General features: G+C 40.7%; 1 protein-coding gene across 1 annotated transcript; it reads left to right on the top strand.

Moving 5' to 3' along the window:
* Positions 1-1,557: 1,557 nt before the first annotated feature.
* MAPK1IP1L (mitogen-activated protein kinase 1 interacting protein 1 like) lies at positions 1,558-16,687 on the top strand. Its single transcript, XM_067735092.1, has 4 exons — positions 1,558-1,690; positions 9,930-9,951; positions 10,646-11,353; positions 12,360-16,687. Exons 2-4 carry the CDS (start codon positions 9,934-9,936, stop codon positions 12,369-12,371), a joined length of 738 nt encoding a protein of 245 aa, XP_067591193.1. The 5' UTR covers positions 1,558-1,690; positions 9,930-9,933; the 3' UTR covers positions 12,372-16,687.
* Positions 16,688-17,438: the final 751 nt, after the last annotated feature.

The raw sequence follows: 17,438 nt of genomic DNA, 5'->3' as shown, positions 1-17,438 counted from the left end.
TATGAAGAATAAATGAGAATGGGACTTCCCTGGCGGTCCAGTGGTTAAGACTCTGGGCTTACACACACATAAACACACAGACAAAAGAATAAAGGGGAAGAGAGCAGGAGAAGGTGGGGAAATCATACCAAACTACATGTCTGACATCTGTGAAAGAAACTGAAGGAAGCATTGGGTAGGGTGGGCAATGTAGTTCTAAAAATGCTAGGCGTGGATGTAGTTCCCAACAGGTTACCTGTAGGAGCCCACATGGGACAGGAATGGCCTACCTCTAGAACTCCCGCCATGCTCGGTTATTGACTGGGAACATGGGAAAAGCTGGAGGTTGTTGGTCACTCTAATGCACGTGACTAGGAGTAGAATGAGACACAACGTGGGCACAAATTTTTTTTGACCATAAACTCAGTAATGAAAATTTTGTGTGCAACATTTAAAAATCAGAATTAATGCAAAACAAAAGGCCCTATGATAAGCAAAATATCAAAAAAATATAGCACTATGTTGCTGACTTACTGTTGCTTCAGGCTTCCTATGGCACTGCTTCCCATGCCACAAGGCACTGCTGATTCACTGCCTCCCATTAGGGCAGGGTAGGTAGTTCACACTAGTGGTATTATTTTCCATAGACCACTGCCCCTAACCAAAAACATGTCTTCCCCAGGCTTAGGTATTTGAAATTTCTCTGTTGCTCATTTTTCAGAATGAGAATTATGTGTACTGTGGAGTAAACCCAAACAAGTCGTTTAAGAAGTTTATATAAAATGTCCACCCACCGATCCACTAACAGCAAATGAAAACAAAGAAGTAAAATGTTGTAAGAATATTGCATACTTTTAAGTTTTACATTAAAATATATGTATGTTATGTGTGTATATTTTGTACACCACATAATTATGACATCTTCATTAGTAGCTAGCACGTTCCCTGACGGCTGGGGCCACGTGTCAATCCATCATCTTTTGGGCCTGACATAGAGTAGGTAGGTAAAGGTTTATTCAAAACTGAACTGTGGGAGAAGAAATACTGATCAGAAAAAAATCTGCAGAGACATCCGTTCCTTTAGTTAATATCGATTTGTCAAGCCATTTGCAAACGTCTTCCCCTTCCTGTATTGCTTTTAGCTCTCTCCAATTTTGGCCAACGGATCCATGTCCCGGGGTTAGGCTGCATTCTCACCTAGCCAGCTTCGAGGCCTGGCCCTAAAGACCGCAAGCGTAGGGAATCCAGAACCTGCCTTCAACCTTCTCTTCAGGAGACAAGTTAACAATTTCCGCCAGGGTGCCCAGAACGCCACCGGCCACTGGCGTTTCCTCCAGACTGCTCAGAACTCCGGAACATCGGGGCTCTTTCCTCCCGCCCACCGAGAGAAAACAGCCGCCCGGGAGCGAGCGCAAGGAACAGCCGGCGCCGCCGGGGCCGGGCGGGCCGCAGTGCCACCCGGGCCCTGTAGGGAGCGCGCGCGGCCGGGCCCGGCCGACCAGAGGAGAGGCGGAGCGCGGGCGGGGGCAGCGCGCTCGAAGCTCTGCGCTTCCTGTTCCGGCGCCAGGAGGAGCCGCGCGCTGCTGGTGCTGCTGCCGCCCCCATCTCCGTCGCCGCTGCTGTCGGTCGGGCTGCGCTCAGTTCTTCAGCGATCAGTTCCCTCGGACCCATCGCCGCTTCTAGACCTTGCTGCGGGTTCGGATCTTGCCGGGTGAGGCTGCCTCGGCGCTGGCGGGGTCGTGGAGGGGAGCAAAGGAGCACGCCCAAGCGGGACGCGGGCGCAGTAACGGAGATGCCTGAGTCGCTTCTTTGGGGGCCGGGGGCTAAGGGTTTCTCCCTGTCGTCTTCCTCCCGGCTGCGGGATGTCGGCCCTCTCGCCCCCCAAGGAGAAGGCGTCGGAGGCGGGTGACGTCGCGCCCGATGGGTTTCTCCGCGCGTGACGTCAGGCCTGGCTGGGGGCGGGGCGGGGAGCGGCCTGGCCCCTCCCCCACCCCTTCCCGGGCAGGCGCGACCCGCTCGGAGGCCGGTTCGCTCCGGTTGATCCCGGACTCCTTTTGTTCGTTTGGCCCTTTAGGGCTGCCGGCCTCCCGCCCCTTGGCCCTGACCCCCTCCCCCACTCAGTAATTTCCAATGAAAGGGAGAGGGAGGCCTAAACAGATTCTTGGTGGAGTCTGTGACGCTAGTTTAAGATTTTTCGCATTGTGACGTTTTGGTCATTATTTTCTAGAGGAGTTGCTAGCAGATACCTTAGATGAATACCCATGACAGAAACGATGAGAAGTGTTGAGTTCTGTAATACTCCCTTTTTGTAGGATTTAGGAGCACTTGGTGGCTTTGGACCGTTTTCTTCTGAAAACCAAGCGTAGTGCTTTTAATAAATGAGGATTCTAATGTTGGAGCATCGAATCGTACTCACCTGACTGAAAAAAATTTTTTTTATAGCATTGCTACTAAAGAAATACTCGTACACGTGGTGGTTGTATGGGCCTCATTACAGGGGAAGGTAGCCTTCAGAAATCTTTCAGAAGTTCTTTGTTTAGGAGTGTTCTTTGGGCAGGGAGAACAGACATTTTTCTTGCTACTGGTGTCTTGAACCTCCTATTCAAAATTAGTTTGTTTCAGAAACTTGAGCTGTGTGTACTAGAATGTCCTTTTCCCATCTCCAGGAGGAACGGAGACCCAGAGACAACCCCTTAACCGAAATCCTTGGGACCAGTGTGTTTTGGAATTCAGAAATCTTTGGATTTTATCTTTAGATTTTAGAAAGACAATAAGGTGCAAAGATGAGAGATCACACCAGCAGAGTCGGGGCAGCATCCTCTAATCCAACAGTAATATTTGTTCAGCGAATAGGGGAGAATTAATGGAAACTGTAAAATAGCCTCAGATCAGGTTTTGCCACCAAGTAAGTTTTATGCCAGACCTGGGAGCATTTCTTTCATTTTTAGAGGTTTCTGAACTGAGAACTGTAGATAAAGGTTTGTGGACCTATCGTAGCAATTTGTAAAAGCTAACATTTGTTGAGTTTTCGCTATGTGCCAGACAGTGACCAAGAGAGTTGTTTATTACGTAAGTCTCACAGCAAATCTATGAAGTGGATGCTACTCCTGTCTACTTTCACCTCTGGGGTTGGCACAGCTCAGCTTGTTCAGAGCCAGCCAGTGAAGTGCAGTGTTACGTAGTCTGTCATACTATTGGCGTTCACTCTTTTTAACCATAAGCAATATGCCCACACACAGAGGAGGACAAGATAATGTGTCTGTTTTCCGGGCACTTTTATTATAGGCACTTGATTTACCAGTCCCATTTAGTCTCTCCTGTTACTGGTCCGTTCTTTATAGTTGAAGTAACAGGTTCATTCAGGTGAGCTGACTCAGAGACATTCAAACCTTGGTCTAGAGACTCTCTGCTAAGGCTTTCATATTCCTCCATTTTCTACATTCTAACCAATTGGAAGTGCTTACACCAGGGGTCCCCAACCGCGAGGCCACGGACCCGCGCGTCCGTGGCCAGTTAGGAACCAGGCCGCACGGCAGGAGGTGAGCTGCGGTGAGCGAGCAAAGCTTCATCTGCCGCTCCCCATCGCTCGCATTACCGCCTGAGCCATCCCCTCCCCCCACCCCCGCTTCCGTGGAAAATTTGTTTTCCGTGAAACCGGCCCCTGGTGCTGAAAAGGTTGGGCACTGCTGGCTTACACTTCCCACAGATCCCTTGTCCCCCTCTCAGCTTTTGCACAAACTTCTCCTTTCCCTAGGGCCTATCGTAGCTCTTCACCTCATTGTTCTCCCAGACTGCAAAGGCACCACTCCTCGGGACTCCTTGTCTGATACTCCTTTCCTTGATTCCTTTAGGAGCTTTTTGAGGTGCTCCCATAGAGCCCTGCGCTTACCCCAGGTAACCTACTGTTTAAATGGTAGTTCTCCGCCATACTGTGAACGCCTTTAAGCGTTTATTCCACGCAATACTATTCATTTCCCCAAGGCCCAACGCAGTACCTGGCACCTATGTTCCAATAAGTATCTGAGTGTAGAAAATACGGCTGACATGAGGTTGTGGGAAAAAAAATTTTTTAATTACATGTTTTTAAGTAATTTAAAATGTTCAAAAACTTGTAGATCCCCAATTTCTTGAGTTGCCCAAATGTAAATTAGAGTGTATCTGATAAACGCCAATACTAAAATTTATCCTATATGCTCATTCAAAATTTATATTTTCAGTACAATATATTACCACTACTGTATCCTCTCTCCATACTAAACAAAACCATGCAAAAATCCTGATTTCCCTTAGTGACTCTTAATAAATGTGTTACTTGTTTATAACTGTAGATTATTAAATATTTTACTTATCTGTGAAGTAGTCGGGAATTATAACTGTTTTGCTGATGGGAAGATGGTCTCTGGTTAAAAAGTTTGCCTTTGTCAAAAGATTCAGATAAAAGGATTGGTGTCCATGTTTCATAACTGTGTAGTCCCATACTGTTTATGACTCCACTACAATTTGATGGCCTGTTGAAATATTCCTTTTCCAATAGTCACTAGTAATTTATGGAGTTCAACTTTTTTTAAACCTCCCCATGATGGAATTACCATTTTTACTCTAAAGGCCATACGCTTACAGAAATGTTTTACTTTTCTAGTGCATGTTGAAAGAAATTTTGTACTCTTGTTTTAAAATTGCTCCTCAGAAAATACAATGATTGGGCTTCCCTGGTGGCGCAGTGGTTTAGAATCCACCTGCCAACGCAGGGGCCATGGGTTCAAGCCCTGGTCCGGGAAGATCCCACATGCCGCGGAGCAACTAAACCCGTGCGCCACAACTACTGAGCCTGCACTCTAGAGCTCGGGAGCCACAACTACTGAGCCCTCGTGCCACAACTACTAAAGCCCACACGCCTAGAGCCCATGGTCCGTAGCAGGAGAAGCCACCGCAGTGAGAAGCCCATGCACTGCAATGAAGAGTAGCCACTGCTTGCCACAACTAGAGAAAGCCCACACGCAGCAACAAAGACCCAACACAGCCAAAAATTAAAAAAAATAAAAATACAGTGATTATTCTTCACACATGTACTGCCATAAAGTATTAACAGAAAGTTTTGGAAGTGATAGCTTTAGATTATTCTGAAAAGAAAATTAAAATCTTCCTTGATTTTACACTTTTTTTTCCTAGTTCAAGGTTGCATTGGCCTCATCTTAATTAGCATAATCCATATGTTTGAGAATCGTTTTTTAGAAAATCTAGGGTTTGGAGAATCCCCTGGCTGTCCATTGGTTAGGACTTGGCACTTTCATTGCTGGGATCCCAGGTTCAATCCCTGGTGGGGAAGCTAAGATTCCACAAGCCACGCGGCACGGCCAAAAAAAAGAAATAAGAAAACCTAGGGGTTTTTGTGGTGGTTTTTTTTTTACATTCTGCAACTCTTCTCATATTGGAATAGTGATGTCCAACTCTATTTTTTATTTTTTTATTTTTTATTTTTTTGCGGTACGCGGGCCTCTCACTGTTGTGGCCTCTCTAGCTGCGGAGCACAGGCTCCGGACGCGCAGGCCCAGCGGCCACGGCTCACGGGCCCAGCCGCTCCGCGGCATGTGGGATCCTCCCGGACCGGGGCACGAACCTGCGTCCCCTGCATCGGCAGGCGGACTCCCAACCACTGCGCCAACAGGGAAGCCCCCAACTCTATTTTTTAACCTTTTTATGATGAAAGTATTCTCCAAGTAATAAATTGGAATGTTTCCAATTAATATGAACACTGTTTATTCTAGGCATGGAGAGCAGGTCACTTTACTATGCAGTTCTGTAGAACAGGAAGTGACTTATTTCTAATCCCTTTGGTCAGGGCTTTATTATTTCCTCTGTCTTCCAGGATTTGATTTTGAATTTAAACTTTTGAAAGCCAGAGTTGTGAATCAGTTTGATATTATTAACTAATGGAATATATTTTAATGTAATGCTATGATTAATTAACTATAGTTTTTCAAAAACTAAGAGGGAGATGAGTAATTCTGAAAACGCAAACTGTAAGACCACGTGAAATTCATTGAGTTGCTTAGTTGGTTAGGTTTTCTGCTCCAGAATTAGTGTGAACTTTGATACAGAACTATTTTCTGTTTCGAAAAGGCTCACCCTGTTTGAAAAGAATGTTAGTCTTAGGTAGACTTTAAACTTGTGCATGGATAAACTTTAGTCCTAAGAATTTACTATTGTGTGATGTGACATTTTAGTATAAAACAAACCTTAACATGGGAATGACTAGGTAATTGTATTTGCTATACATTCATGATGTGTTTTTTAATATTATGAATTAAGAGCAGGGTTATAGCAGTTGCAGCAGTAGGCTTCCTGTTCATTTTCTTTATCATTCCTCATGATAACCAAATCATAAATAATAAAATTGTAAATGCAAGGATGGCTCAATATTAAGCAATATATATGTAACTATATTGTGATTGATGGGACAAAGGAGAAGAACTGCAAGATCAACTCATTAGATGCCAAAAAAAATCATCTGAAGAAATTCAGTGTTGGATTTTTTATTTTTAACTAGCAAAATAGGAATAAATAAGTTTAGCAAAATAGGCATAGATAGAAACTTCCTTACTGTAATTTTTTTTAAATCTCAAAACTAAAAATGAGTCATATATAAACATTAGAAGCATTGCCAGGAGAGTTGAGAAGAAGACTGCTGTGCTCACACTATCTTATTTAATATTTCATTGTTTAAGTCCTAGCTTAGGCCAAAGAGAAAAGAGGTGTAAATACTGCAAAGAGAAGGTAAAATGATTTTTTGCTAATGACATAATCCTTTATCTGCAGATTCCAGAGAGTCAACTGAGAGACTTTCAGGATAAAATAATTCAATAATGTCACTGCTTACAAAAGTAACACACTAAAATTTGAAAGGCTTTCCCATATATGAACAACCAATTAGAAAATATAATGGAAGAACCAATTTACAACCACAAGAAAACGTTTACCATTTAGAAATCTAACTCAAAAAATGTGTAGGAGTCTTGATTTTTAAAAACTGAGTGGGGACTTCCCTGGTGGCGCAGTGGTTGGGAATCCGCCTGCCAATGCAGGGGACATGGGTTCGAGCCCCGGTCCGGGAAAATCCCACATGCCGCGGAGCAACAAAGCCCGTGTGCCACAACTACTGAGCCTGCACTCTAGAGCCCATGAGCCACAACTGCTGAGCCCATGTGCCACAACTACTGAAGCCCGCGTGCCTAGAGCCCGTGCTCCGCAACAAGAGAAGCCACCGCAATAAGAAGCCCATGCACCGCAATGAAGAGTAGCCCCCGCTACCAGCAACTAGAGAAAGCCCGCACGCAGCAATGAAGACCCAACGCAGCCAAAAGTAAAATAAATAAATTTATTTAAAAAAAAATCACTACTGAGTGATAATAAATGACAGTGATGGGAACTAGAAAGACATACCTTGTTCTTGAATGGGAATATTTTATACTTTAAATGTATGAAATGTCCCCTAAATTAATCTGTAAATTTAATGTTTTTTTGTTGTGTTGTTGTGTTTTGTTTGTTTTGTTTTTTTACAAAATGATCTAGAAAAAAATAAGCATGAAAATATTCAGGAAAATCTGAAATAAACAGTAATAGTAGGTCATAAAATTTGTTTAAAATTTAAAGCTGCCCTGATAAGATGAGATGTTATAGTGTGGATCAGTAGGAAAGAATAGAGTTCACAATACCTTTGGGAAATGATGGAGGCTCTATGACTTGGTGGTTAAGAGCCTTGGCTCTGGGGGCTTCCCGGGGCTTCCCTGGTGGCGCAGTGGTTAAGAATCCGCCTGCCAATGCAGGGGACAGGGGTTTGAGCCCTGGTCCAGGAAGATCCCACGTGCCACAGAGCAGCTAAGCCCAAGCACCACAACTACTGAAGCCCACGCACATAGAGCCCGTGCTCCACAACAAGAGAAGCCACTACAATGAGAAGCCAGTGCACTGCAATGAAGAGTAGCCCCCGCTTGCCGCAACTAGAGAAAAAGCCCGCGCACAGCAACGAAGACCCAGTGCAGCCAAAAATACATAAATAAATTTATTTAAAAAAAAAAAAAAAAGAAGAATCTGCCTGCCAATGCAGGGGACACAGGTTCGAGCCCTGGTCCGGGAAGATCCCACATGCTGCGGAGCAACCAAGCCCATGCACCACAACTACTGAGCCTGCGTGCCTAGAGCCTGTGCTCCACAACGAGAGAAGCCCACACACCGCCAAGAAGAGTAGCCCCTGCTCACCACAGCTAGAGAAAGCCCATGCACAGCAATGAAGACCCAACACAGCCAAAAATAAATAAGTAAAATAAATAAATTTATTTAAAATATATATTTAAAAAACAACAAAAAGAGCCTTGGCTCTACCGTCAGACGATACCTGGATTTGAATCTCTTCTCTGCTTGTCACTAGCTCTGACCTTAAACAGGGTAACTTGCTAAGCTTCCTTTCCTCCAGCTGTACACTGGGAGTGGTAATAGAATCTGCATCTATTAAACGAGATTATACACCTAAAGCACTTAGCATGGTGCCTGTTCCATGATATATTTACATATATGTGTGTATGTATGTATATACAGTGTTTGTTGTCAATAGCAACTGTATAATGTGTTAAAGGTAGCTTGTCAAATGGGTTCAAGCCCTGGTCCGGGAAGATCCCACATGCTGTGGAGCAACTAAGCCTGTGCGCCACAACTGCTGAGCCTGCGCTATGGAGCCTGTGCTCCGCAACAAGAGAAGCTCCCCCTCACCGCAACTAGAGAAAAGCCCATGCACAGCAACGAAGACGCAACGCAGCCAAAAATAAAAATAAATAAATAATAAATAAATTTTTTAAAAAAAGTAGCTTGTCAAGTCTGTTGAAATAAGATAGATTATTCAGTAATTGTTGTTTGAAAGAACAGAAAGATTTTAAACAAGTTAAACCATAGAAGTACTATTAGAAGGCATAGGTGAATTTTTTTTTGTCTCATATGACAGACATCTAATTTCCTTAATGTCTTACAACGCATTAAAAAAAAGATGTACTACTAAGTAGTAAAATGATCAAAGTCAAAATAGAGTTCATACTGTGTTATTCTATTTATGTGAAGTCAAGGAACAAGCGAAAACTAAGAAAGTGATTGCTGAGTGGTAAAGGGGAATTGATTGGAATGTGGCATGAGTAAACCTATGGAGTGAAGGAAATGTTCTGTCTTGGATGGTTACAGGGGCATATGCAACTGTCAGAGCTTGTTTACCTGAACACTGATCCGTGCATTTTATTGAAAGTGAATTATACTTCAGTTATAAAAATTGATAAAAGTGGTCCAAGGGCATGAGCATATTCACAGAAAAAGAAGTCTAAATGTGGTATTAAATTTAAATGATGCTCTACTTTCCACTTAAAGAAATGTAAGTTAAAACAAGATGCCAATTTTTAACCTATTATAATGGAAAATGATTTATAAATTTAATAACATCCAGTGGTGAAGAGGAGTTTTAAAAAGGTAGAGTGTAAATTGGCATGGGCTTTTTGAGATGGATCTTAGATGACTTTACCTGTTGACTATGTATTTCACTTCTGTACTTTTTCCTGGTGATAGACTCGAAAAGATAGGTGTTTAAAGATGTTCACTGTGTCATTGTTTAAAACAATTCAAACTGTGAACAACCTAAACTGCCACCAACTTGAGACTGTAAACTAAATTATGGATCACTTTTATATGATGTGCAGCCAGTAAAAAGGGATGAAGTTTACAGAGGTGTATGAACTATTATGGAAATTTTTCCTATATAAAGAAAATCATTATATAAATGATTAAGATTCCATTTAAGTAAAAATAGTGTATGCATAGCTCCTTAAAGAATATATAAGAAATTAAACACTGGTTTTGAAATATTCCTTCTTTCTTTTTTTTTCTTTTTTTTTTTTTTGTTTGTTTGGTCTTGTTTTTAGGAAAATGTCTGATGAATTTTCGGTAAGTTGATGCATTTACTCTTCATAAGTTTTTTGGCTCTTAGAAAAAAGACATGGTCCTAACTGTGGGCCCTAAGTCTTCCAATGTAAAAGAGATGCATTTTGTGATTCTTGGTTTTTGTTTTTGTTTTTGTTTTTTTAGCATGTGATTTTGATAGATGATTTGCCCTAATTTACTTAGCTATGTTTGAAAATGCATTCTGTCGTATTTATTTCTTTATGAATCCTTAAGTAAAAAATTTTTTAAAGGGTTACTTCTGTTCTCTTTTAACCTGATAGTGTTAATAATAGCCAACATTTATTGAAAATTACATACCAGGCACTGTGTTAAGTGCATTAAATGAGTTATCTCATTTAGGCCTCAGGTTAACCCTAAACTGTTTTGAAAATGAGGAAACTGAAGCTCAGAGAGGGTATATAACTTGTTTGAGGTAAAGCCAGGATCGAGATCACACTATGTTAATCAGTTGTATTTAGAAAACTTGAGCTTCTCTGAGGAATTTGCATTGTAAAGCTGCTGTTTGAGGTAACTCCTAAATTTTGTATTAAATGAGTTGTTTTTTAAAAAACTGAACAGCTTGGCTTTTGAAGAATCCCTGACCCTATAGCTTACTATCCTTTATGGGTTTGTAATTATGTTTGGCATTGCTTGTCCCTGAATAAGGTCAGTAAGACACGCCTGTTTTGTATTCCAGTTGGCAGATGCGCTACCTGAACACTCCCCTGCCAAAACTTCTGCTGTGAGCAATACAAAACCCGGCCAACCTCCTCAAGGCTGGCCAGGTTCCAACCCTTGGAATAACCCAAGTGCTCCACCTTCTGTGCCATCTGGACTCCCACCAAGTGCAACACCCTCCACTGTGCCTTTTGGACCAGCACCAACAGGAATGTATCCCTCTGTGCCTCCCACCGGACCACCTCCAGGACCCCCTGCACCCTTTCCTCCTTCTGGACCATCATGCCCCCCACCTGGTGGTCCTTATCCAGCCCCAACTGTGCCAGGCCCTGGCCCCACAGGGCCATATCCGACACCAAATATGCCCTTTCCAGAGCTTCCAAGACCCTATGGTGCGCCCACAGATCCAGCTGCAGCTGGTCCTTTAGGTCCATGGGGATCCATGTCTTCTGGACCTTGGGCACCAGGAATGGGAGGGCAGTATCCTACCCCTAATATGCCATATCCATCTCCAGGGCCGTATCCCGCCCCTCCTCCTCCCCAAGCACCAGGGGCTGCACCACCTGTTCCATGGGGCACTGTTCCACCAGGAGCCTGGGGACCACCAGCGCCATATCCTGCCCCTGCAGGATCATATCCCACACCAGGACTCTATCCCAGTCCCAACAATCCTTTTCAAGTGCCTTCAGGACCTTCCGGTGCTCCACCGATGCCCGGTGGCCCCCATGTGAGTGTTTAATTTGTTATTTAACATGCAGTAATAGTCCCATAAGCACAACTGAAAGATTGTCTGCACTTTCGGATGGAAGATTAGAAAGCTTTTAAACCTTTTTAAAAAAGGTGTGTGTATATTAAAAAAGAGTAACTTTCAAACTTCAGGTAAACTTAGGTAAAGCATTTAAAAGGATGAAAACAATATTCCTGGTACTAAAAATAGAAAAATTCCCCAAATATCCCCAAAGACTTTGTAATGTAGTAAGCAGTGTCCTCAACAGCATCCTTGAGGTAAACTCAAAGATGTGTTTCATTGGATTTTTTTTTTTTTTTTTAACATTTCTCAGTACTGTTTTATAGCATCACACCAAAGCACAAGTTCACTAAAAGTAATCTCTGCCAGTCTGGCTAGATATAGAGGTAGATTTTTAGAGAATCCAGGGCAGTGAATGTGTAACGTTGCCCATCTTTCATGCAACTGTCCATAGTGTTTCTCAGCCAACGTTTTGTTAGATCCTTAACAGTACTGATCTCAAGATTATGAGATTATGATCTCTGCATTGCCAATTATATGTAATGCTGTGTGCTTTACTGTCAGCCAGGCTGGAGTAGGGTTGACATCTTAGTTGAGGACCCTTTCTTGGGCGTATGACCAAATAGAAAAGCACCCTGTTTCCCTATGAACTGAGCCAAGTCAGATGCTCCATAGGGGCGAAAAAATCTATTTATTCTTAACAAAGTACTAATCAGATCTCCAGCCAGATTAATCAAACATCCACCTCAATTGTAAAGGAGAAATACCTTAATAAAGTGCCCCTAAAACTTCTTTTCATTAGTGTAACTTTTTGCTCTCTATATATTGTCTTAAAAAATTATTTTTGTAAATTGTATGCCAGAATAAGTGAGATGATTAGCTGTTTGGCTTTATTAAGCAATAAGTTTATTTTAAGCCACAGCAAGGAGTTAATCAACTCCATTTACAAAATCTAGAAGTTTACTTTTTCTTTTTTCTATTGCAGTCTTACCATTAAGTTAACAATGGATGAAGAGATGACGCTTTGCTTTTTGAAGTACATATATATATATGCACTTGAATGCATATATAAAAATTGCTGTTTCACTATTCTTAGAGGGCATTCATGAAAGAACAACTCTTGCACCTCTCAGAAGATATCTGCCTCTTGTGCTTGGATGTATAGTACATCTGATGGAAACAATCAGATAAAAATGTAAAAGTAAATCATTCAAATGTGATTTTTATTCGGTTTTTATGGAAAGTTAAAGTAATTAAGTATATTGAATAGCTCTTTGATACAATTTGTTTAAAACAAATTTTCGATTTGTTTAAATTATGAAACTAAATACTTATCACTTTTTCCCCTAAATAAACACACTTTGAAAACAATCACATTGTCATAATTTAAACAAATGATGCCTCTCAACATCTTGAGCTGCTCTATCTATAGGATAAATAAACCTGGTCCTTCTGAGGTTATCTTTTGGATATACATTTTAAAACTTGGTAATTATTGTCAGATGTTGAGTTCATTTTTATCCTTGAGCTTTTAGTAAAAACTTCATTTTGAGTTCCACCTGATTTATTTTTAGCCATATGGGTCATACAGCTCTAAAATCTGCCCTTTATGGAAACTGTTTTCTTTTTAATGCAGGCTAACATGTATATGTGAATTATATTCTTAGAGAATTGGTGATCTCTTTGTACTTGTAGAATAGATTATGATGTGTCCATATTACTTCGGAAAGAGCTCAAGGACGGAAATATTTCTCTCCTTTGTCTTGAACCTCAAACTAGAAGAGACCCTAGGAACTGCTTCATAGTAACAAGTAATTTGCAGTCCTACAAAACACTCTTCTACAGGAGTCTTCCTGTAGTCCCCTCCCCCTCGGTTCTTTAGAAGGAGCACTTCCCTTCATTCCATCCTGATGCAGAAAACTGGCACACTCTAGGGGTCTATCACAAACACAGAAGTTATGTTTAGAGAACCTTAGTCATACAGACATGACTGTTCTCTTTGTACAAGCGTGATCGAAACACGTTACGTCTTTCAGAGTCTGGTTAAGCTATGTCATCGTCTCTTGCATAGTTTTCCTGGATCTGTTTGTAACGTGCTTATGGCTGACAGTTCAGTTCTGTATTTGTTGACAGGTAAGACAGGTAAATAGGTAGAAGAATGAGTGCCATCCTCAAAAATTATTCTCTAGCTGTGACACTGAGGATAATCATAAAGTGTAGATCTCTGCAATTGAGTTTAAAGCAGTGTGACTGTGTTACTTAAAAATAAGTGGTGTTTGTAACCTCCAGAATAGCTTTTTGGCACCTTATCTTTAAATCCGATTTTTAGATTTGGGATAGAACTGACCATGTTATTTGTCAAATTTTGAATGTATTCATTAGGTTCCTAAAATGTATTGTGACTTTCTTGACCAGTATATGAGAGATTTATGCTGGAGCTCTTACCTTTGCTTAGAAATAAAATATTTAGTAGTTTATTTCTCTTACAGTTAAAATGTCAAGAATGCCAAATGCTGCCAATTTAATGGTTTGATAGCTACCTCCTTTTAAGAAAGCAAGATTGTCACCTTTGAGAGGAACATTCAGTCTTTAGGCCTCCCTTAAGTAGATGATAGATTCAGGCTTTCAGAATTGAAACTAATCTGTTTAGATATTTTCAGACTGGGGAATGTTAGACAGCCCTTTCATAGTGGCACAGTCTTTCTTTCACTTCTTTGCAGGGACAAGTGGCAGCTATCTGCAACACTCTTGGAATCTGTTGTAGCCTTCAGTTTATAAGGCAGTAGCCTTAGAAGGTGTCATAGCTTAACTTATCAATCAATATCATAATGTCAGCTAACTCTGGAGGGATGAAAGGCAAAGTGAGATGGCAGCAAAGATATCTCTCCTTTTGGTTATTTTGGTTGTCCTACCTTGGAATAAGTTGACAACTCTGGCTTTAGATAAAATATTTAACACTAGAGAGGATAACGTTTGACTACAAGAAGAATAGGTAGCAAGTTTGGGAATCTCTTATTGTGGAGACCATTTACTATCAGAGAAAATCTTATGCTAAAGGATTTAAAGGGCCATGAATACAAGATTTGGAATTATTACCCCTTATAAGTATATCAACTGCTGGTGACCCATACTGCCCAGTGTGTCCTAGATGATACTGCCGTTTTAAACTTGGCTTTTTGAGGATTTTCCAACTGATTTTGGGGAAATTTTTTTTAAATATAAGAATTGAAATCAAAGGGAATAGAATTTACTTTTACATTCTTTTTAATTTTCAAGCATCATTTCTCAACTTGAGGGAGGGGCATCTCAATTCTTGTGGGTACTTGGGGGCAAAAGGTATTTTTAGGTTCAGGGTGGAGTTAAGAAAAGCAGAAGTTGTTTCAAGGGAGGAATGGAGGAAAGCATCTAAGAAGGTTTTTGTCTTTACAAGGGAATAATGTTGCTTTTAAAACAAGTTATGCTAGGCTGAGATTGGTTTGTGGAAGAGACTGCTTGTTAGAAAGTATGTTTGGTCTTAAAGGGATATGAAGTATGGAATATGCTGCCATTTGGACTTTCAGAGCAGGAATTTTAAGATAAATTTGATGGAGATAGTTGAGATGTGTTGAGAAATAGTGTCTCTGAAGTTAGAATCTTAGATTTTGAAACTTTGAGCCTAAAAATGACAATGAAAAATTAAAGTATAGACCTTAGGTCCTCATTCACACACTCAGTCCTCGAGAATGAAGGCTCCTTAAAGGAGTGCTTACAATGCCTTGGGTTGTCTGAACTGGACCCGGCCTGACACTTTTTCATGCTTTTGAACATGGCTGTTTACAGCTGTGACTCCATAGCCCTGTTTTCTGTAAAGTAATATATTGATTATTTGGGAATAGACAATACATTTTTTTAATTACCCAAGGTCCTCCTTCATTCTTTGTCAGTTTTACTGTTTATTGTTTTCAGTAGAGAATAATAAAAGGGCAGAGAAGAAAGGGGGTGAATTTTGGGCCTTGGTCTGTCATACCACTACAATGGGATACTAGAATATTTTCTAGGAAAGAAGTCAGTTTTTCCCCTGCTGTTTTTACCTCACAGTTATTAGTGCTACCTGTTGTAGTCAGATGTACAGCTTTTGAAACTATTCGTGTGTATCAACATAGCTCTACTCAAGAGTTTCAGTTAAAATACTGTGCCTAGTTTGCATATCAATCAGTTGCCTACACTTCCAAAAGATTCGTGCCAATGTCTTCCTTCCTCACCCTGAATAATCTAGTGCTACATTTATAAAATGCCTGGTTTATAAACCTTGGAAATTCAACCTAAGCACAGACCTTCAAGTGTTCAAGTTTTTGAAAAGCGTAAAGCTTGCTTCAGATGAATCACACTGATCCACTGTACTGTGCATAGAAAGTGGTGGGTGGCTTTCAGGGAAGACTATAATTTTATCTTAATAAAGCAATATTTAGTATTGAAGACAGACACTGTTTTATTTTCAGAATTCTGCCAAGTATAACAAAAATTGCCAATAAAATAATCAGTATTAAAGAAATGGCCATGCAAGCTTCTGGCAATAGACAGCATCTGAAAACTGCATTCATTCAGCAGACACTCAGATGTCAATGATCCAGGTGCTTTGCCAGATGCCAGAGATACAGAGACGAAGAGAATGCCTGTCTTTCAGAGGCTTACAGCCTAGGGGGAGGCATTACAGAATTGATGAGTACATCCAGTATTAGTTTACCTGGACAAACATATTTTAGTATTGCCGCTGGTGGAATTTATAGACTAGCCTTTGAGCATTTAAAGAACAAAGTAGGGCATACCTTTTTTTAAAGTAAGAAAATGCTTTCAAGACTGTAGAGTTTGTCAGTGCAACTATCAAGAGTGCAAAGTAATGGGATGTTTTTCCTGTAATTTTCCCCTGGATAAAGGCACTTTCACTGCCTGTCACTGATTAGTAGATCCTGATTTATTGCCATTAAGTAAACTTGACTTCTTATGCGTGTTATATAAAGCATTTTTTTTCCTTGATATTTTTGTATTTTTTCTTGATATTGTGATTTTTTTCATTGACTTAATAATGACAAATTTAATGTATGTAATTGTCTATGCATTTTAAGTTAAACTGCCTAAAATGTGATTTGACACATACACATTTGTTTGTATTATGAACTGTAAGCAATCTGTTTGAGATGTTAGGTTTTATCACCTGCTGCTGTATTTGTAAACAAAGACAAATGTTGCTTTAAGACGTAATTATAATTAGGAATAGTCTATGGATGTGATACTTGATATTTTTTAAGATAAACTTGTTTGCTTTTGTGTATTACACCTGAAAAGTTTTTTTTTTAAATGTATTTTCATGGTTTCACAGTTTTTCCATTTCTTTTAATCTTTAAGCCTAATTCTGGGCTTCCCAGAGCAAGTCCAAAGCTTGATTAACTGCAAATTTGTTGTCATAAAGAGAGAAAGAAAAACAGCCCGAGACATCCCTCTGTATGTGATCTGCCATTCACTAAGGCATTTAAACAGGCTGCCTGGGAACAACCCCTCCTCCACAAACCATCTTTCTTTCAGCAACACATTGTCCACTGTGAGGATTTCCTTTTCTCCCTTCAAGGCTAGCCTTGCTTTGTAACCAAGTTATCTACACATGAAGTCAGGGAACTTTCCCTATCTGCCCCTGCTGCCACCACCCCGCTTTCTTTTATGAAAGATACTGCTATGCCTGTAGTAAGGGTCACATTATTAAACTTGGTATATAGTTGCTGTTTTCTTTCCACAGGAAAAGGTTTGCTAGCCTTTCTTGAAACCCATTGTGAGTGGGGCTATAAACAAGTGAATAATTTGTGGTATATTCTGTTTTCGGAAAGGATTTCTGCTTTTTGCCTTTGGACAAAAAAACCATAAATTTTTAAAGTTGCATTTGATGTCTTAACATATCTCCTAAAAGTACCCACCTAAAGTGGAGCTGTGAAATAGGTAGTGAAATATAAGATCACTCTGGAGCAGGGCTGGGGGTTTCCCATCGTGAAATGACATTCCTTTGACCAACACATTCTTGCCTGGGTACCTGACACAA

The sequence above is a fragment of the Pseudorca crassidens genome, chromosome 1, assembly GCF_039906515.1.
Source record: "Pseudorca crassidens isolate mPseCra1 chromosome 1, mPseCra1.hap1, whole genome shotgun sequence".
Lineage (NCBI taxonomy): Eukaryota > Metazoa > Chordata > Mammalia > Artiodactyla > Delphinidae > Pseudorca > Pseudorca crassidens.
This window is presented reverse-complemented; position numbering and strand designations above follow the sequence as displayed.